The sequence below is a fragment of the Scyliorhinus canicula genome, chromosome 7, assembly GCF_902713615.1.
Source record: "Scyliorhinus canicula chromosome 7, sScyCan1.1, whole genome shotgun sequence".
NCBI lineage: Eukaryota > Metazoa > Chordata > Chondrichthyes > Carcharhiniformes > Scyliorhinidae > Scyliorhinus > Scyliorhinus canicula.
This window is the reverse complement of record NC_052152.1, coordinates 54,385,164-54,406,394: the sequence shown is the minus strand read 5'-3', so window position 1 is coordinate 54,406,394 and position 21,231 is coordinate 54,385,164. Positions and strand designations below refer to the sequence as shown.

Sequence of the window (21,231 nt, the reverse complement as noted above, 5' to 3'; positions counted from 1 at the left end):
AATCCGTCGTCGCTGTCCGATTCCATGCTGGAGGGACCTTGCGTGGCAGATGTGGAAGTCGGTGGCCAGGATCCATATGTGGGGTGAACGGCCGCGAGCCGTGGAGAAAATCCGTCGTCGCTGTCCGATTCCATGCTGGAGGGACCTTGCGTGGCAGATGTGGAAGCCGGTGGCCAGGATCCCCAGGTGAGGTCTGTTCCCCAAGATGGCGGCGCCCAGGACCCGCACGTGGGGTCGGGGCCCCAAGATGGCGGCGCCCAGGACCCGCACGTGGGGTCGGCACCCCAAGATGGCGGCGCCCAGGAAGCCCTCGTGGCCGCTGGAGGCGGAGCTAGCGTTCCCGGCGCTGTGAGCGGAGAGGCGCGCAGGCCGGCTCCAAGAGGTGAGTGACCGGCATCAGCTGCGGGGATGCACAAGCCGGCTCCAGGACGCCGGCTAGGTGCATCAGCTGTGGGGATGCGGAAGCCGGCTCCAGGACGCCGGCTAGGTGCATCAGCTGTGGGGATGCGGAAGCCGGCTCCATGACGCCGGCTAGGTGCATCAGCTGTGGGCGGAGGTAAGGCGCGCGGGCCGGGTGCGGGGGGCCGGGGGCGGGGGGGAGCCGAGTCGCGCTGCGGGCAGGCAGGGACCGGGGGGCCCGGAGAGGCGAGCCGGTCGGGCGCCGGGGCCCGGGGGTGGGGGGAGCCGGGGTCCGGGAGCGAGGGAAGCAGGGCCGCTGCGGGCAGGCAGGGACCAGGGAGGCCCGGAGAGGCGAGCCGGTCGGGCGCCGGGGCCCGGGGGCGGGGGGGAGAAACGTGCGCGGCGGGCAGGCAGAGGCCTGGAGGGGCCGGGGAGGTGCGCATGTCGGCCGGCGGGGCGCGAGTCGGTAGCAGCTGGGGCGGCCCTGGGGGAGAGAGGGAGGCACACAGGCCGTTTGCAGAGGCCTGGGGGAGGGGGGGAGAGTGCTGTGCAGCTTCCAGAAGCGCTGCAGCCAGCGTTTTGGCCTGGCAGACCGTGGAGTAGTGGCCCTTCTTCCCGCAGCTCTTACAGAGGGCGGAGCGGGCTGGGCAGCGCGAGCGAGGGTGCTTAGCGTACCCACAAAGGTAGCAGCGGGGCCCCGCGGATTTATCGGGGCGCCCCGCGGCACAAGCCTGAGGGAGGCCGGGAGCGGTGGGTAGCTGGTGGGAAGCGTGCCAGGAGGCGGCCTGGCCAGGGTCATAGGTGCGAGCGCTTTGATCTGCGACCTCCAGGGAGGCGGAGAGAGTCAGTGTCTCCGTTAAACTGAGTTCGTCTCTTTCCAGCATCCGCTGGCGGATCACGGGGGACAGCATCCCAGCCACGTAAGCGTCTCTGATGAGTAGCTCCATGTGCTCTGTAGCGGACACCGCTTCACAGGCGCAACCTCTCCCCAGGGCACAGAGGGCCCGGGCGTATTGGTCTAGAGACTCACCGGGGACCTGCTTTCTGGTGGCCAGCAGATGTCGAGCGAATACCCTGTTGATGGGTTTGAGGAATTGTCCTTTTAGCTTCCGTATAGCTTCATCATAGTCTGTTTCGTCTTCGATTATTGAGTAAGCGGCAATACCCACGCTGGAGTGGAGGACGTGCAGCTTCTGTGCCCCGGTGGGGGGGGTGGTTGTAGATGCCAGGAACCCTTCGAGGCAAGTCAGCCAGAGCTTAAAGAGTTCTGTAGAGTTCAGAGTTTGCGGGCTGATGCGGAGGCATTCGGGCTTGATGCGGAACTCCATCTTCAAAGTTGTAGTTAATTAAATTGATGCACCATCAATTGCACGCGAGGCGAGTGATTTACCAATGTCAGGCTTTAATTAACTAGAACACAGCCTGGCGATCGTCTACAGTGGAAAAGGCCGATCGTCAGGCTTCTGAGCATTTATACCTCGTTGATAGAGGCGTGGTTAACTCAGCCTCTCGGCCAATCGGTCGAGAGGCACATGACCGACCAGGGCCAATGGTAAGCCGACGTTCTGGCCCAATGGCAGACGAGTATGCAGATCATATCATCACACTTTCCAAGGAACATGCTACATCCTGGGACACTTGGAGATCCCTGGCGTCTTCGAGGACCACCCCATGATGACGGGTTGGCTCTTGGGGGATAAGTGGTACCCACTGAGGTGCTGGCTAATGACATCAGTGTGGAGGCCAGAGACCAAGATGGAGACCCGATATAACGATGCCCATGTAGCCACCCAGGCTGCCATTGAGCGGGGCATCAGACTGTTCAAAATATGGTTCCAATGCCTGGATCGCTCTGGTGGTGCACTGAAGTACATTCCCCAGAAGGTCTCCTGCAGTGTGCTGATCTGCTATGTCCTCCACAATCTGGCACAGCAACGGGGTGACCTGCTTGAGGTGGAGGAGGGACATGTGGCCTCGTCTGAGGAGGAGGAGAACCGGGAGGGGGTGGAGAACCAGCCCGGGGATGACCTGCAGGAGGAGCCGGTGGATGGAGGACAGGTGGCGGCATGCCCTCATCCTTACCCAATTCTCATAGGATGAGGCTTTGTCCATCAGCTCCCCCCTCCCCCTACAATCCCCCCTCCCCTGCATCACCCTCCTTCCCACCCAATGCCCCCTCCCCATCTCCCCTCCCATCAATCTCTGCCCTCCCCGCCCCTCCTTCCCCAATCCCTCCTTCCCGCCCATGTCCATCCTTCATCCCCCCCATTCCCCACCCCTCCCACACACACCTTCCCCAATTACCCTGTTTCACCCTCCAAGGTTCTGTGTAACATCATCCCAGAGTGATGGGCCTGTTTTGGCACTGCCAGTGTGTCAATATACAAGGCAGGAGAGTGACTGAGGCTTCATAGGTATCAGGTGTAACATATTTTAATTTTGAACATTTGACATTTCATTCCCCCTACTGAAAGGCAGTGAGCACCCTACGCCATCCCCCTGCCCATTCGGTGATCCTCTCTCTTTTTGGTCTTTTGTTGTCTACTGCTACGTCCAGGTGTGTCCTCAGGATGCACATCGGAGGTGGAGGCAGCCTGCTGCTTCCGCGCATTGTGGCCTTTGATGCCCTTGGTGGATTGTCCTCTGGATGGCCTGGGGGGACCCGACCGACTTACCGGTGTCACAGGCGTCACTGAGCCACCCTGTTCTGTCCGCTGTCCTTTAGCCATCCATGGCACCTAAATATAGAGTCTTCCTTCTCCCTTGTGGGAATGTGTATATTCTGTATCTGAACCATCTCCTCCTTGAAAGGATCCTATTGTTCAGTTACAACTTTTGTTTCCAGTGCACCTCGGCAAAATCCTTCAACTAACAGAAATTGGTGCGACTCTGGCTAAGAATTGTTACACTTGATTGTTTTTGTCCATTTCTAAAATTATTCTAAATGCAAAATTATGATCACGGTTCCCTTTGCAAATGTTCCCACTGCAATTCCAACTAGATCCAACTTTGTTTTCTTCAAGGATTATACCAGAACTCAGAGATTATACTCATGGAATCATAGAATTTACAGGGCAGAAAGAGACCATTTGGCCCATCGAGTCTACTGCGGCTGAAATAGCACCCTACCTAAACAGATACCTCCACTCTATCCCCGTAACCCCACCTAATGTTTGGACACTACAGGGCAACTTAGCCTGACCAATCCACCTAACCCGCACATCTTTGAACTGTGGGAAGAAACCGGAGCATCCGGAGGAAACCCATGCAGGCACATGGAGAACGTGCAGACTCCGCGCAGACAGTGACCCAAGCCGGGAATCGAACCCGCATCCCTGGCGCTGAGAACAAACAGTGATAGCCACTGTGCTGCCAAGCCGCCACATCATAATCCAGTTGAATTCCATGTTAAGTACGAAAGCAACATACTGAAACACCAAACAAGAATCTTAAACTAAAGGTCGAATACAGAAGGGAAATATACAGTAAATGGCCGACCCCTTGAGAGTATTGTTAGACAGAGGGATCTGGGTATAGGTACACAGGCCACTGAAAGTAGCAACGCAGGTGGAGAAGGTAGTCAAGAAGGCACATGACATTCTTGCCTTCCTCGGCCGGAGCAGTGAGTTTAAAAATTGGCAAGTCATGTTGCAGTTTTATCGAACGTTAGTTAGGCCTCACTTGGAATATAGTGTTCAATTCTGGTTGCCACACTACCATAAGGATGTGGAAGCTTTGGAGGGGAAATAGAAAATATTTACCAGGATGTTGCCTGATATGGAGGGCATTAGCTATGAAGAGAGTTTGGGGAAACTTGGTTTGTTCTCACTGGAACGATGGAGGTTGAGGGGCGACCTGATAGAAGTCTCCACGATTAAGAGGGGCATGGACATAGTGGATAGTCAGAAGCTTTTCCCAGGGTGGAAGAGTCAATTATTAGGGGGCATAGGTTTAAGGTGCGAGGGGCAAGGTTTGAAATAGATGTACGAGGCAAGTTATTTGCCGAAGGGCCTGTTCCTGTGCTGTAATTTTCTTTTGTTCTTGAATTAAGAAATCATATAGGTATAAGGGGAGTGCTGGCTAAGGCCGATTAGGTAAACAGACTAAAAGGTATGGAAGTAATTAAATAATAAGAAGCATTAAAAGAAACAATTCAAAATGTTCAGCAAAAATACATTTAACTAAAAACAAAATCTTGGTGAGAAAGATCTATCTGGCTTATTAAAGAAGCTAAGAATATTATTAGATTAAAGGGTGATAATGTGGCAAAGAATAAGGGGAATGTTACTGGAACGTTTCTTGTATCCACTGTAGTGAAGGCACAATGTTTGTTCATTTCATCTGCCATTTCCTTACTTTGTACTATTAACTTCCCATTCTCACTCTTGAGGGGACCGACACTCCACTTTATTTACTCTTTTCCTTCTAAATACCTGTACAAACTATTGCTATGTTTTTACATTCCTGGCTTGCTTCCTCCGGTATTCAAATTTCTTTCTCCTGATCAACCTTTATCATTCTCTGCTGTTCTTTATATTCTAACCAATCATCTGTCCTGCCCCACTCACTTTTGGGCAAATATATGCTTTTTCATAACGTTTGATACTTTCCTGGGCAGCACGGTGGCGCAGTGGGCAGCACAGCTGCCTCACGGCACCGATGTCCCAGGTTCAATCCCGGCCCTGGGTCACTGTCCATGTGGAGTTTGCACATTCTCCCCGTGTTTACGTGGGTTTCACCCCCACAACCCAAAGATGTGCAGGCTACGTGGATTGGCCGCATTAAATTGCCCCTTAATTGGAAAAAATGAATTGGGCACTCTAAATTTAAAAGAAAAAATGTTTAATACTTTCCTGAACTTCTTCAGTTAACCATGGATGGTGGGTCCTCCCTTTAGAATTGTTCTTCATAGTAGGAATATACTTAGAACATAGAACATAGAACAGTACAGCACAGAACAGGCCCTTCGGCCCTCGATGTTGTGCCGAGCAATGATCACACTACTCAAACCCACGTATCCACCCTGTACCCGTAACCCAACAACCCCCCCTTTAACCTTACTTTTTAGGACACTACGGGCAATTTAGCATGGCCAATCCACCTAACCCGCACATCTTTGGACTGTGGGAGGAAACCGGAGCACCCGGAGGAAACCCACGCACACACGGGGAGGACGTGCAGACTCCGCACAGACAGTGACCCAGCCGGGAATCGAACCTGGGACCCTGGAGCTGTGAAGCATTTATGCTAACCACCATGCTACCGTGCTGCCCCTTTTATTCAGAATATTCAGAAACGTCCCCTTAAATGTCTGCCACTGCTTCTCTATTGATCTATCCCTAGTCTAGCACTCCAGTTCACTTCACCTAGCTCAAATTTCATGCCCACGTAGTTGCCCTTATTTAACTTTAAAATACTAGTCTTAGACTCTATCTTCACCCTTTCAAACTGGATGTAAAATTCAATCATATTGTCATTGCTGATACTTAGGGGGTGCCTTTACTCTGAGGTCTTTAATTAATCCTGTCACATTACACAAGACCAAGCCTAATATAACCTGCCCTCTGGTTGGTTCCAGAACGAGCTATTCTGAGAAACTATCTCGAAAGCATTCTATGAACTCATCCAGGCAAATGTCAATCCGATTTTTCAAGTTTATATGTAGATTAAAGTCATCCATGATTATTTCCGTTTCGCAATCAACTAAAATGTCTTCTTGCATATGTTGTCCTACATTGTGGTTAATATTTGGGGAATTGTAGACCACTCTCACTCGTGACTTCTTTCTCCTACTATTCCTCATCCCTACCCATACCGATTCCACACCTTGATGTCCTGCCCAAGGTCATCTCTAACTGTTGTACCAATGCCATCCTTAATCAATAGTGCTACCCTTCCACCTTTACCTAACTTAATATTCTTGAATATCATATACCCCTCAATATTCAGGACACAATTCTTGTCCTCCAGCAGCCGGAACTCTGTAATGGCTATTAGATAGTATTTATTTACTTCAATATGTGCTATCAATTTGTTTAATTTGTTATGAATGATACACGCATTTAGATAGAGCCTTTAGTTTAGTCTTTTTGTTATCTTTGTAACATCTTGGCTTAACTGTTGGTATACTCTATGAAAATTTTTCTCTCTGTCCCTTCATACCATTGTCTGACCCTCATTTCCCATATTATTACTTTTCTCTCTTCCCTCGTCTCTACTCTTGGATATACCACGGGCGGTATTCACACCACCCCCCGTCGGGTGGGAGAATCACCGGGGCGCCACGCGAATCGTGCCACGCCACCCCGACCCCCGCATGCGATTCTCCCACCCCCCCCCCCCCCCCCTGAAACCAGCGCCGCGCGAATCGCGCCGGGGAGCTCGGAGAATCGGTGCAAACGTCAAGCAGCCGCTCCGACATGACAGGGTCCCGCCGCCGCCGTCCACCCCGGTCGAACCGGGGAACCCTGCGGGAACGCTCGGGGGGGCAGCCTCTGGGCGGGGGGAGTGGGGCTCCTTCACCGGGGGGGGGCCTCCGAAGGGGTCTGGCCCGCGATCAGGGCCCACCAATCGGTGGGCTGGCCTCTCCCCCTCCCCCCGGCCTACACTCCGCCAAGGTCAGACCCTGAACACCCACGCCATATTGCGACGTGGCCGAAGTTTCCCGCGCATGCGCAGGATGGCACGGCCCAACTGCGCATGCGCAGGATTGAGCTGCCCCAACTGTGCATGCGTGGGTTGACGCGGCGCCCTGGAGTGGCATGAACCGCTCCAGCGCCGTGCTGGCCCCGTTGGGGCCAGAATAGGTCATGCCCGGGCCCTGTTCGTGCCGTCGTGAAACGCGACGGTGTTCACGACGGCACGGGCACTTGGTCTGCAGAGCGGAGAATCGCCCCCCACATCTTTCCACATTTGATCCCTTGTTCCCAAGATTTAGTTTAAAACCCTCTCTTACTTCCTTAGTTAAGTGGTTTGCAAGAACACTGGTCTTTACACAGTTCAGGTGTAGACCTTCCAAAGGTATAGCCCCCACTTTCTGTACTAGTACCAGTGGCCCATAAACCGCAACCCACTTCTCCCATATCAGTCTTTGAGCCACGTATTCACCTCTCTAATTTTATGTGTCCTATGCCAATTTGCATGCGGCTCAGGTAATAATCCAGAGATTATAACCTTTGAGGTTCTGCTTTTCAGTTTAGTGCCTAGCTCCTCATACTGTCAATGCAGAACAGCTTTCCTAGTCCTACCTATGTTGTTGGCACCGACATGGGCTATGACAACTAGATCTACTGCAAGTTCCTCTCCAGCCCTAAGCAGATGTCCTGAACCCTGGAACTGATCAGGCAGCACAGTTGTCTATACTCACTGTATTGTCAATTCCCCCGACTATATTGTCCCATGCTACCACTACGTTCCTTTTTGCTCCCCCAACTTGAATGGCTTCCTATACAACAGTGCCATTGGCAATTTGCTCATCCACCCTGCTCTCATCCGAATAAGCTGAGAGAACCTCAAACCTATTGGACAATTACAGAGGCTCACACTCCTGCCCTCTGGGCCCCCTTACCTGCTTTACAGTCACACACAGTCTCCTGTTCTTGGCCACTGACCAAAAAAGAAAACCCTGTCCTAAGAGGTGTGACTGCCTCCTGGTATAAAGCAAAGGTATCTTTCACCCTCCCTGATGTGTCGCAGAGTCTGCAGTTCAGCCTCCTTCTTAATGACCCTTAGCCAAAGTTCCTTAAACCGAAAACACTTACTGCAGACATGTTTGCCTTGGATAACAATGTTATGCAGGAGCTCCGACATTATGCAGCTTCGATACATCCTGAATGTGTTTTAAATAATTACTTAATTATATTTATTTATTTATGGTGCTTTTAAACATATATTTGATTAACTTTCCCACAAAGTTGAATATTGTTTTAAACTTTAGGAATAGAACAGAACTTAACCTTCATGAACATCACCTCTCACCAAACTCCAAGCATGTACTCAGTTTCGCTGAGCTCCATTTGCCTTGGCTGGTAGAAAACTGAACTGGGGCTATAGGAACAAGATTCAACCAATTAGCTGATTAACTATTCAGTTCCCACAGCTGGGAGTGAGTTTACCCTGTCTAAAATGCTAGAAAAATGAATTTAGTCTGCTTTCACAGTACTTTCCAATTACTGCTAATTACAGACTAGATTAGATTTTCATAGAATACAATCCCTACACTACAGATGGAGGCCATTCAGCCCATCGAGTCTGCACCGACTCTCAAAAAGAGCACCCGACCCAGGCTCAATTCCCCCAGTCCATCCCTATAACCCCTAACCTAATCTGCACATCCTTGGACACTAGGGAACAATTTAGCTTGGCCAATCCATCTAACCTGCACATCTTTGGACTGTGGGAGGAAACCAGACCACCCCGTGTTTTGTTTTCAGCTCTGTTTGAGGGTGATGGGACTAATAAGATGTTGTAAAGGGAGGAGGAGTGGACCTTTGCGCCCGGTCCTTGGGAGGTTGTTAGGTTGATTTCTGTGTTTGTTGCTGTTGTTTTGAGAACTTATGTTAAGAGTGGGCGGGATGAGGATCCAGCAGATGGTAGGATGCTAGGCGCCAGGGGCGGGAGCTGCTCGGCTTGCTGGGAGAACAGGTTCATGGGAGAAAAGTAGGGGGAGAGCTGAAGAGACTGAGTAGGGGGAGAGTGGGAAGGGACTGCTGACGAATAGAGGACTTTTAGGAGGTTGGAGATGGAGACCAGATGGCGGTGGCTGATGAGGAGTGGGCCAGGGAAGTGCGGGACATGGGCTAAGGGCTGGCCTAGGAAAGGTCATGTCTGATTGACAGGTGAGTGGGCAAGAGCCCCCCCCCCCCAACTAGACTGGTTACGTGGAATGTTCGTGGACTGAATGGGCTGATCAAAAGGGCCCATGTGTTCGCACACTTGAGACAGTGAAAAGCGGACGTGGCCATGCGACAGGAGACACACTTGAAGCTGGGAGACCAAGTTAGACCGAAGAAGGGATGGGTTGGACAGGTATTCCATTCGGGACTGGACTTCAAAACAAGGGGGGTGGTCATCCTGATTAACAAAAGCGTGGCATTTGTGGTAGGGAAGATAGAGGCAGACTCAGGAGGCAGATTTATTATGTTTAGCACGGTTCTAGATCCGAGAACAGACCGGTCGAGTTCTAGGTCAGGGAAGGTATCAGCAATGGCGAAAGAACTGCGGGGGTTCATGGAGCTCATGGGAGGGGCCGATCCGCGGGGATCCGAGAGGCCATGAAGCCTCTTGTGCACATTCTACTCTTGTGCACATGGCATACTCCAGGATTGTACTGGATAAAACACTGTTAGCGGGGGTGGAGGACACTGAGTACTCAGCAATTGTGGTGTCAGACCACGCGCCGCATTGGATAGACCTGCGGGTAAGTACAGGACAGTCCCAGTGCCCACGGTGGAGATTAGATGCAGGCTGTTAGCAGACAATGAGATCTGTGAGCGAGTGAGAGAGGCCATTCGGGGGTATATAAAGAACAACGACATGTGAGAAACCACTGCTGGAGTGGTGTGGGAGGCATTGAAGCCAGTTATTAGAGGAGAATGTATTTCGATTTGGGCTCAGAGGGAGAAGATTGAACGTGCGCTGCTGGACAGGTTGGCAGGAGAAATCTTACAGGTGGATGGGAGATATGCGGAGTCTCCGAATGAGGAGCTCCTGAAGGAGCATCAGAGACTCCAAATGGAATTTGGGCTCTTTTCCACAGGTAAGGCGGAGGGACAGCTGAGGAGGGCAAAAGGGGCAATATATGAATATGGGGAGAAAGCTAGCAGGATGCTGGCACATCAGCTAAGGAAGCAAGAAGTGGCGAGAGAAATAGGGAAAATAAAGGATATGAGGGGAAAGGTAGTGATGGACCCGGAGGTGGTTAACGACGTGTTCCGTAAATTCTATAGTCGACTATATTGGTCGGAACTCCCGGTCGGGGAGGAGGGTATGAATCAATTCCTGGCTAGAGTTCCCAAAGGTAGATGAGGAGCTGGTGGAAGTCCTGGGGGGCCCAATTGGGCTCGGGGAGGTGATAGATGGATTTGGGGCGATGCAATCGGGTAAGGCACCGGGACCTGACGGGTTCCCAGTGGAATTGTATAATAAGTTTTCTGGGTTACTGGGGCCGATTCTGGTTAAGCCTTTAATGAGTCCAAGGAGCTGGGAGTGCTTCCCCCAATACAATCACAGGCATCAATCTCTCTTATCCTGAATCGAGACAAGGACCCGTAGAGCTGTGGATCGTACAGGCCAATTTCCCTTTTGAATGTAGATGCTAAATTGCTGACAAAGATTTTTGCCACTCAAATAGGGGATTGTGCCCTGGAGGTAATTGGGGAGGATCAGATGGGATTTGTGAAGGGCAGACACCTGACATGCAATATTAGACGGCTTCTTAATGTTATAATTATATCAGCGGAGGGGCGCGATGTTGAGGTGGCAGTAGCCATGGACGCGGAGAAGGCTCTCGACCGGGTGGAGTGGAAGTACCTATGGGATATTTTAGCCAAGTTTGGGTTCGGACAGGGATTTGTAGATTGGGTCCGGCTGTTATATCAGGCTCTGGTGGCAAATGTAAGAACCAACCGAGTCTGGTCAGAATACTTTAGTCTCTAGGGAGACAAGGCAGGGGTGCCCGCTCTCCCCATTACTGTTTTCCCTGGCCATAGAGCCCTTAGTAATGGCCCTTGGATCATAGAATGCCTAGCGGGGGATAGTGAGGGGGGGGGTGGTGGAGCACAGGGTCTCTCTCTGTGCGGACGACTTGCTGCTCTATGTCACAGACCCGGTGGTGGGGGGGATGGCCGAAATCATGAGGATACAAAGATAATTTGGGCGATTTTCAGGCTACAAGTTAAATATGGGACAGAGCGAGATGTTCGTGATCCAGGCACGGGGGCAGGAAAGGAGACTGAAGGAGTTACCTTTTAAAGAGAAAAATTGTGTACTCTCAGCCCTCCCAACAGAGGTTCCTTTAAAATGTTTTCTTTCATCGTGACCATCGATGTCCTGAATATACAATGGAAAGGCAGGTCTTTGAACTATGAGAAAAACTGCTGGCACTCCAGGGAGGAAATTCTGCTCAACAACAGTGGCTGTGAGGAGTTTTTGATATGGGGATTCAAGTGGCTAAGGATTGTGGGCAGCTTCATAAGTTAAATCTGGGCAAAGCGGTTGATCAAATGAAAAGGGACTTACACAGATGGGACATGCTCCCGTTGACCCTGGAGGGGAGGGTCCAGACGGTGAAGATGACGATCCTTCCAAGACTGCTCTTCTTTTTTCAATGTCTTCCGATTTTTGTCCCAAAGGCTTTTTTCAGGAAAATGGACGCAGCGATATCGGGTTTTGTGTGGGCGGGTAAAACCCCCGACAGTAAAGAAACGGCAAACCGGAGTCGTGGAAAGCTTGGTCCTCCCGAGCTTTATTAACTTTTACTGGGCGGGCAATATATCGATGGTTAGGAAGTGGGTAGTGGGGGAGGGGTCGGTTTGATAGCGAGTGGAAGCGTCATCCTGCAAGGGTACGAGTTTGGAGGCTTTACTAACAGCGCCTCCCCCTGAGGGGACTACAGCACAAGGTGATGTCAAAAACAGGGGTTGGAGAGGGGAGGGTTTCGGAGATGTATAAATAGTTGATGGAGTGGGAAGGGGCCCCAATCAGAGAGGTGAAGAGGAAGTGGGAAGAGGAGCTGGGAGGAGAACTGGAAATTGAACTGTGGGAAAAAGCCTTGAAGACAGTCAATTCATTCCTGTCGTGAGCCAGACTTAGCTTGATCTATTCAAGGTGATCCATAGGGCCCCCATGATGGCAGCCCAGATGAGCGGGTTCTTTGAGGAGGTGGAGGACAAACGTGGGCGATGTGGGGGTAGTCCGGCTAACCATGTGCATATGTTTTGGGCATGTCTGAAATTGAGGCGATTCTGGCAGGGATTCGCGGACGTTATGTCAGAGGTCTTGGAAGGGAGAGTAACTCTGAGTCCAGAACTGACAATATTTGAGGTATCGGAAGATCTGGGGACCAAGGGAGGGAAGGGAGGCCGATGTCCTGGCCTTCTCCTCCCTGGTGGCCCGGAGACGGATTTTGCTGGGATAGAGGGATTCGGAGCCCCCGAAGTCAGGAGTGTGGGTTAGCGATATGGTAGTTTCTCAGCCTGGAAAAAAAATCAAGTTTACCTTGAGAGGATCAACTCAGGGGTTTGCCTGGAGATGGCAACCGTTCATCGATTCCTTCAAGGAAAAATTGAATGTCAGCAGTAAGTGGGTGAGGGGGGGGGGGGGGGGGGGGGGGTGGTTGGGGGTGGGGGGGGTGGAGAGGAGGAAAACGGGAGGCATGGCGATGTCAGATACGGACAGGTATACGAGTAATTAGGGAATAGGGCAGGGGTAGCAGGGGATGTTGTTTTCTGTTTTAGGTGTTTTGCTAGTGTCGGCCCGAGCGGTTGTTTAAGAAATGTTAATGTTTTAAACTGAAAATTACAAATGCTTCAATAACATATTTTTTTTAAAAAAATGATTCCGGGGATAAAGAACTAGTTATGAGGATAAATTGGAGACTTTGGGATGGTTTTCCTTGGAGAAAAGAAGGCCGAGAGGAAATTTGATAGAGGTATTCAAGATCCTGAGGTATATGAACAGAGTAAGTAGTAAGAAACTGTTCCCCCTCTGGAGGGCGGCATGTGGCACAGTGGTTAGCACTTCTGTCTACGGCACTGAGGACCCAGGTTTGAATCCCAGCCCTGGGTCACTGTCGGTGTGGAGTTTACACATTCTCCCCGTGTCTGCGTGGGTTTCACGCCCACAACCCAAAGATGTGCAGGATAGGTGGACTGGCTACGCTAAATTGGCCCTTAATTGGAAAAAAATAATTGAGTACTCTAAATTTATATTAAAAAAAAGAAACTATTCCCACTCAAGACAGCATCAAGAACCAGAGGGGACAGATTCAAAATACTTGGCAAAAGGAGTAAAAGTGAAGAGGAAAATATTTTTCACCCGGAGGGTGGTTGGAGTCTGGAACAAACTTCCTGAAAGGGTGTTGGAGGCATGCAGGTTCGACCGGGATATTCAAAAGGCAATCGGATTGCTATCTGAAAAGAAAGAATGTGCAAGGTTATGGGAATGAGGCAGGGGAGAGAGACTACTGTCAGAGAGCCAATGCAGACTCAAAGGGCCAAATGGCCTCCTTCTGCACTGTAAAGATTTTGTGAGCAAGCAGATTGCAAATTGTCTGTTGAGAAAATGCCATACTCCCACCATGTTCACGCTCCGATTGATCAATCATGATGAGGAATGGTTTGATTCTCATGGCTTAGCCAATCATTGGACTCTGGGCAGTGGTTCTTCAATTTGCTTCTCAATTTAAACAACTGAAATGCTAGGTTGAACAAGACCCTCCAAGTGGGCATTAGCTTATTTTTGTAATACTATTCATATACAGAAAAATATCAATAAAAATATCTGTGACAGGGCAGCATGGTGACGCAGTGGTTAGTGCTGCTGCCTCAAGGCACCAAGGTCCCAGGTTCGATCCCGGCTCTGGGTCATTATCCGTGTGGAGTTTGCATATTCTCCCCGTGTTCGCGTGGGTTCCACCCCCACAACCCAAAGATGTGCAGGGTAGGTGGTTTGGCCACGCTAAATTGCCCCTTAATTGGAAAGGTGAATTGGGTACACTAAATTTAGTTTAAAAAAATCTCAGTGACTCAAAATGTTGTTTTTTGACGTAGCTACTAAAGGCACCAGAAAGAATGCCTATAGGTGAGAATTTTTTAATGTCACAAACAATTCTATATCGCATTAGTTGACATTGTATATAGGAATCATAGCTTTATTGTAACAAAAATATGTGCATTATTCCTGAATATCAAACATTTGTCGGATCCTTGGAGAATATTTGCATGCTCACAAGGTATACACTTTGCTTTTATAGTCATGAAATGTATCCACAATACTAATTTATAATTTTATTTAGACACAGCAGCAGTGCTATAACAGGGAATTAACCTTGACCAAACATCATTAATTCCCTCTCCAAAATAAACTTTCTGAATGAACACTCAAATTCCATGGTTGTTATAAATATTCTTTTTGTACAGCTTTCAGTGACACTACAAAGCTGTACAATGAAATTATAGTGGGAATCATTGCTCGTAATAATGCGTCTTCTGCTGTTAAAAGTTTATTTACTTAGAATCTGACTGCACCATGGTACAACGGAATCAATTGTAATCCACAATACATAAATTTGAAGAATCCTACAACATGCAAGAATGTAGAGTTATTGGCAAATAGATCTGTATTGCGAGGAAAAATACTGTTGCTAGGAACTTCCTCGGGGCTTTTTCACTCCATTGGTATAACTTTGGCAGAAATAATGCTTCATTCAAAGTTACACCAGAGCTGCAGAAGCCTCAAGGAACTATACACAGCTGGAGAAGTTAGTAACACATTGGTATATATGTTTATGGATTGGACTCTGCAAAGCAAAGTCATGGGGCGCGATTCTCCGAAATGGAGACCATGGGCGGGATTCTCCCGTACCCGGTGGGACGGAGTGGCGTGAACCACTCTGGCGTTGGCCCGCCCCAAAGGTGCAGAATCCTCGGCACCTTCAGGGGCTAGGCCGGCGCCGGAGTGGTTTGCGCCCTGCCGTGCTGCATGGAAGGCCTTTGGCACCACGCCTGCCGGGGCCGAAGGGACTCCGCCGGCCGGCGAGACCATGCAGCGGCCGCTGACGTCATCCCCGCGCATGCGCAGACTGGGGATCACCTATGCATCGGCCATCGCGGAGGCTGACACGGCCGACGCGTAGGAAAGGAGTGCCCCACGGCACAGGCCCGCCCCCGCCGATCGGTGGGCCCCGATCGCGGGCCAGGCCACCGTGGGGGCACCCCCCGGGGCCAGATCGCCTTGCGCCCCCCAGGACCCGAAGCCCGCCCACGCCACCAGGTCCCGCCGGTAAGGGACCTAGTCTGATCCACGCCGGCGGGACCAGCAAAAAACCAACGGGACTTCGGCCCATTGCGGGCCAGAGACTTTGGGCAGCCCTGGGGCCCATTCATTCTCCGGGGCGGGTGGCGCGACTCACGCCTCGCCAACTTTTGGAGGGCCGGAGAATTCGGCGGCCGGCGGGGGCGGGATTCACGCTGACCCCCGGCAATTCTGCCTGGCGGGGGGTCGGAGAATCCTGCCCAAAGTCCCGACGCCGGAGTGAAAACCGGCGCCAACCCACGTATGCGCGGTTGCTGTCCTCCCCGAGGCCGCCCCGCAAGAAGATGGTGGATGGATCTTGCGGGGTGGCAGAGGAAAGGAGGTCCTCCTTTAGAGAGGTCGGCCCGTCGATCGGTGGGCACCGATCGCGGGCCAGACCCCATCGGAGGCCCCCCCCGGTGCAGGAACCCCCGCCACCCATCAGACCGCCCAGCGTTCCTGCGAGTTCCCGCCGGCAACGACCAGGTGTGGATGGCGTCAGCGGGAACCTGTCGTGTTGGGGTGGCCGCTCGGCCCATCCGTGCCAGGGATTCTCCGAGCGGCCAGCCATGATTCTCGCCGCATTTGTTTGTGGTGGATGGGAGAATCGTGTGCGGGTGCCGGGGTGGCATGGCGGGACTTGCTCGGCGCCCCGGCGATTCTCCCACCCGGCGTGGGGGGGGGGGGGGGGGGGGGGGAAGAATTCCGCCCACGATTTTAGACTGGCTATTAAGGGAAGAACAAAGCAGATGTTAGGCAATTTCTAAATGAAAAGCATCAAATCAACAGGGTACTCCCAATCAGAGCATTCTCTATCATCTAGCACTGGCATTACCCAGAACAAGGAGCAGGACATCTGTCCCTTTTCAGCTAAACAGGCTAAAAAGAATACAAAAAGTTTAAAACGTTAAAAGTGGGGGGTGCGCATCGTACACTTTACTGTGAAAAGAACTGCAGGTACAACAAACTGCTACCTTATTGACAATAAAACATTGCACCAGAGTTTAAAAGATTTAGTTCAGATGAATATGTTAACATATTGCTTACACATACAGAATTACACCATCACTTGCACAAACAAAAATACTTTGTTTATTTTTTAATAACTGTCAATGACTTCTTGTGGAAAGTGAAAATGCAACTTTAACACTGGTCTACTTTCATTTTTTAAAATAAAACTTAAAAGTTTAAAAGGATCTTTTCATTGACATAGAAAAAAACATTAACAACTTACAGACTGTGCAGATAATTTATTCCAACCTAATCATGTGTTATGGAATGCTCAGCAGATTTGGAAATATTAGAGCTGCTGTACAAGCATGTTAATTAAATGCGGCATTGTTGAGATCTCATTCAATGTGCTCATGCTACTGAAAGTCTGCTCTGCAAACCATTGGGAGGGTTATGTTTATTTGAATTCTGCAATGAGGCATTCGAAACATGAAGAGAAATAACATGACCAGAGGTTCCTAGAACCTGTAACCATAATTGTCAAACTGAAATGATTTGGATTCACTAAGGGTGCACAATAGTGTCTGCATTCTTTTTACTCTTCTAGCCTCCATCAGAAACTTCCTGCACCGCTCCTTGGCAGCCAACTGCTCTGACCGTTTCTCAGCTTTCTTTCTTTTCAGCCATCTGCAAAGGTTTATAAGTGAGAAAAAAAATCTACTGAATTAAACTCTTACTGAGTTAAGCAGAAAAAAAGTACATATGCTCCTACCTTTTTTATTAATGCATCAATTATTTTTGATATTTAAATATAGGACTGGATTCTCCCGTCCCCCAGTCGTGTGTTTCTTGGCGGTTTGCCGTTTGCTGGAGACATTTTAAAATGCCATGAATTGATACTGGTCATTCAAATGCAAATCAAACAGCTACAACTGTAGCTATAAATTGGTGTCCCATTTCTTTACAAGCTTATGTACAATTAGCAGTTTGAGCCACCAATCCAGATTTGTGCAAAGTAGAATTAAAAATAGTATGAAAATTAATTAAACTTTCCTTACTGTTTAAAAGCTTTTTCAGAATCTTCTCTTGTGTGTACTTTTGAGTTGTAATCTTGTTCTCTTTTCCTCATGGCTTCCAATTGCTGCTCTTTAATTTGCTGTTCCCGTTTCTTCTTCAGCCAGAGATTGAAGGCTTCGTTTGGATCCCGATATTCCTAAAATAACAAAAGTAAGCCATTTTCACAAAGCTACAATTATCCCAGCATATATTTTTTTTAAACTCAATTTTAGTGTGCTAATTTAAGTAAAATAATTACACATTATTATGTAGTTCTAAGTGATGTGTTTCTTCCCATTCTGAGCTTTAATTCCTCACGAGGGAACTCTCACTAAACCTTTTTTCCCTGGCCTCAGCTGTGCTAAGGCAACAAAGAATTGCATGAAACTAACTATGGCTGACAGCACCTTAATTTTCCCTCCCATATGATGCTGTGCCTCACTTCAATCTGATTTTTAAAAATCATTCGAGGGATGTGTACTTTGCTGGCAAGGCCAGCATTTATTGCCCATTCCTAATTACCCCTGAGAATGTAATTGTTAGCTGCATTCTTGAGTTGCTGCAGTCCATGTGGTGCAGCACACCCACACTGCTTTTAGGGAGGGAGTGCCAGGATTTTAACCCAGTGATAGTGAAGGCCTTATATCTCCAAGTCAGAATGATGAGTGGCTTGGAGGAGAACATTTGTCTGCTGCCCTTGTCTTTCTAGATGGTAGCGTTGTGGATTTGGAAGATGCTGGTCGTTTGAGTAGCCTTGGTGAGTTCCTGAAATGCCAAGGTGGAGGCAACGAGCTGCATGGCCGGGGTGACACCCCCATGGGATTGGGACGGTGTCCAGGCACAGACCACCATTAGTGCGGCTGAAATAGAGCCACCTTGTTGGCACACTCCACAGCCCCTGGTTCTGCAGAGTGACACCGTCTGTATGGGTGCTTCCACCCCACCCTCCGCCATTCCACCCCCCCCCCCCCCCCCGGAGCACTCACCGACGGGACATCAGGTGACCCAACCAAGGGCAGCGGCCACTATAGCGGCACCAGTCAGGGGCCACGGAGTGTAATGCTGGCAAGGGCAGTGTCTGCCAATGGTACCCCTGGCAGCAGGGACAGGCATCAGGGCCAGAGGCCCCTACGGTGCTGGGCACCGATGGAGCCAGGGGTGCGGGGACGGGGGGGGGGACATGTGGGGGCAGAGCCCGCAGTACCAACCAAGGCTTCCGTGTCGCCCATTGGACCTAGCTGGGCACGCGGTACACACCATGCTATCATTTCAGCCTTTCACCACCTGCAGGCAATGCATATTGGAATTCAACCAGCAAAGGTGATCATCCTGCTCGTCACCGCAGCCTTATGGGATGCCATGCGGCTGTACAAGCTGGCGCTGTTCGAGGATGAGGAAGCTGCAGCAGCAGATCCTCCACAGAGGAACAGGAAGCAGCAGCCCAGGTTGGAGAGCCGGCCGCTCAACAGGCCGAGGAGGAGGATGATGTGCCAAGGTGGCGCCGTATGAGGCCTCGCATGTACCGGTAGCGCCTGTCATTTGAGGACCTGCCTGACCAGGCATGCTGTCGAAGATTGTGGCTCAGCAGGGAGAGAGTGAAACATATCTGCCAGATCATGGCACACCTGAATGTCTCTGGGACGGTGAACAGGTCAGTGCCAGTGTGGAAGATGGATGCAGCACCTTGCCTCTCAGCTGGGTAAGATGGGTGCCCATACATCAATGGTGAATAGGGACACCCAGGCATACCTCACTATGGCAACAAGCTGCCTGTCATCTGTGGGCTTCTCTCACAGCACCCTGGACGAGGGCAGCAGTTCCTCCGCCTCTTTACGAACCACTGTGCCATCCTCAGAGTCTGCAATGACTGGGGAGTGCCCAGCCATATCACTGAGCATACCCTCTCAGGCAGAGCGTGCTCAGGCCCCGCCAGCCAGAGGATAACCGCCAAGGTCATCGGGGCCAATAAGACAGCAGAGCCAGCAACTTGCCTCTCAAGGCCCTGTCAGCAAGGGACAAGACATAACACCCTGAAAACTTAGGTGTGAGCCACAGTGATAACAGCAAAAGGTTTGCAGAACTGGCTTATATATTTTTGGAAATATCAAACATGTATTAATCAGTTTTGATTAGATTTTATTTTGTTTCACTTAAATGTCATGAAGTTCACAAGCCCGAGTGTCCTGTGTATTTGATGAGTTTTGGCCTCATCAGTGCAACGTTAAAAATATTTTGGGTAACATAAGAGGCACTGATGAAACATTGGGTTCATGGCATGGTTTTGTGTGAAATGTTTGTGAAGGAGGTGGTGCCCTTGGTTTCAGACAGAAAGTAAACCTTGGCAGCCTAGTTGAACGAACACTGCATCAAGGCCTTCCTGGTGACCTTGCCACCCTGAATATTTCTCATTTCTGCCTCTTCTTCCTCACCAGTTGCCTGCCCAGGCTCTGTAAGGACTCATCATTGGATTCCTCCTTTGTGACAGGAGCACCTGCCTCAGTGTCTCCTGGTCTAGTGGTTCCCCCTAGAAAGAGCAAAATTATGCAGAGCACAACAAACAACAAAGATGAGTGATACTTGCTCAGGCATTGGAACCTAATTTTTAGCAGAGCTATTCTTCCACCACTGCCTTGTGGAGACACGGCAGCAATTATATCTTTCCTCAGCCTCTGTCCTCGGGTGACTGAGTGGCATCATCAGCCACCTATTCAAGGGATGCCCCTTGTCACCGAGCAACCATTTCGTGAGGCCAGTTGGAGCTGCGAATAGCCTTGGCACTCAAGTGTCTCAGTGTGTAGGCACCCTGGGAGCTGCCAGGTTACTTCACACAAACCTGTAGAATCGGTGTTCTGTGGTCGTAAACGATTTGAACATTCATGGAGTGAAAACTCTTCATGTTGGCAAAAGTGCCTGGCCCCCGTGAATGCAGAGAAACCCTACAACTACTGCAAAGCCTCTCGCCTGCTTGGCCTGGTCCGCCAGGAAACTGATGATGTGCTAACCTGCCTAAACAGATTGTCAGCAACCAGCTTGACACAGCTATGCACAACAGACTGAGAGACTCTGCAAAGGTCACCCACTGATCGTTGGAAAGATCCGGAGGCATAGAAAGGCTACAGTGACCTTGAGAGCCATGGGCTTTGGCTGTCCACCTACACAGTTAGAGGCTATCTCCAGCCTAATCATCTGGCAAATGGATGTGACAGCATTCCTTGAAAGTTTCAGCTTCCTGCGGCACTGGACTTCTGTCATATCTAGGTAGTTGGATCGCTGCCTGTACACCCTGGCAGCTGGATTGCGGCGTCTTCTGTGGGGCCGCCCTCATTGCCCTCCCTGCTGCCCCTAACCACCCAGTGCCTCTCCTTTGAGGTGTCCCTGTGACCACCTGGCCTCTTCTCTCTTTGTCCTGTCTTCCTCCTCAGAGGGGATGCTCCCTGCTGAATATACAAGACCCATCAGCGGAGATGCAAATTGGCTGACCCAGGCACTGTGGGAACCAAATCTCAGACGGAAGGTACAAGACGGAAATGACCGGAAAAGTTGGAATCATTTGTACAACCTTCAAAGGGATGCAGTACATGCATTCATTTAAAACTTTTTTTTTAAGAGTACCCAATTAATTTTTTCCAATTAAGGGGCTATTTTAGAGTGGCCAATCCACCTACTCTGCACATCTTTGTGTTGTGGGGGCGAAACCCATCCAAACATGGGGAAAACGTGCAAACTCCACACGGACAGTACTCAGGGCCGGGAGCGAATCTGGGACCTCGGCGCTGTGATGCAGCAGTGCTACCCACTGTGTCACCATGCAGC

General features: G+C 50.3%; 1 protein-coding gene across 4 annotated transcripts in view; it reads right to left on the bottom strand.

Annotated features, from left to right (window-relative positions):
- Window positions 1-15,926: 15,926 nt before the first annotated feature.
- The window catches only part of ccdc181 (coiled-coil domain containing 181), a 60,559-nt gene continuing 55,254 nt past the window's right edge, over window positions 15,927-21,231 (bottom strand). For 2 of the 4 annotated variants that reach the window (XM_038802048.1, XM_038802046.1), the window contains 2 exons: window positions 17,421-17,575; window positions 15,927-17,079 (listed from right to left, as the gene is read on the bottom strand). In XM_038802048.1, coding sequence (XP_038657976.1) covers window positions 16,881-17,079; window positions 17,421-17,575 — 354 coding nt within the window. In that variant the 3' untranslated portion in view covers window positions 15,927-16,880. The remainder of the gene's footprint in view (window positions 17,080-17,420; window positions 17,576-21,231) is intronic. The other 2 variants (XM_038802050.1, XM_038802047.1) reach the window with 2 other exon arrangements.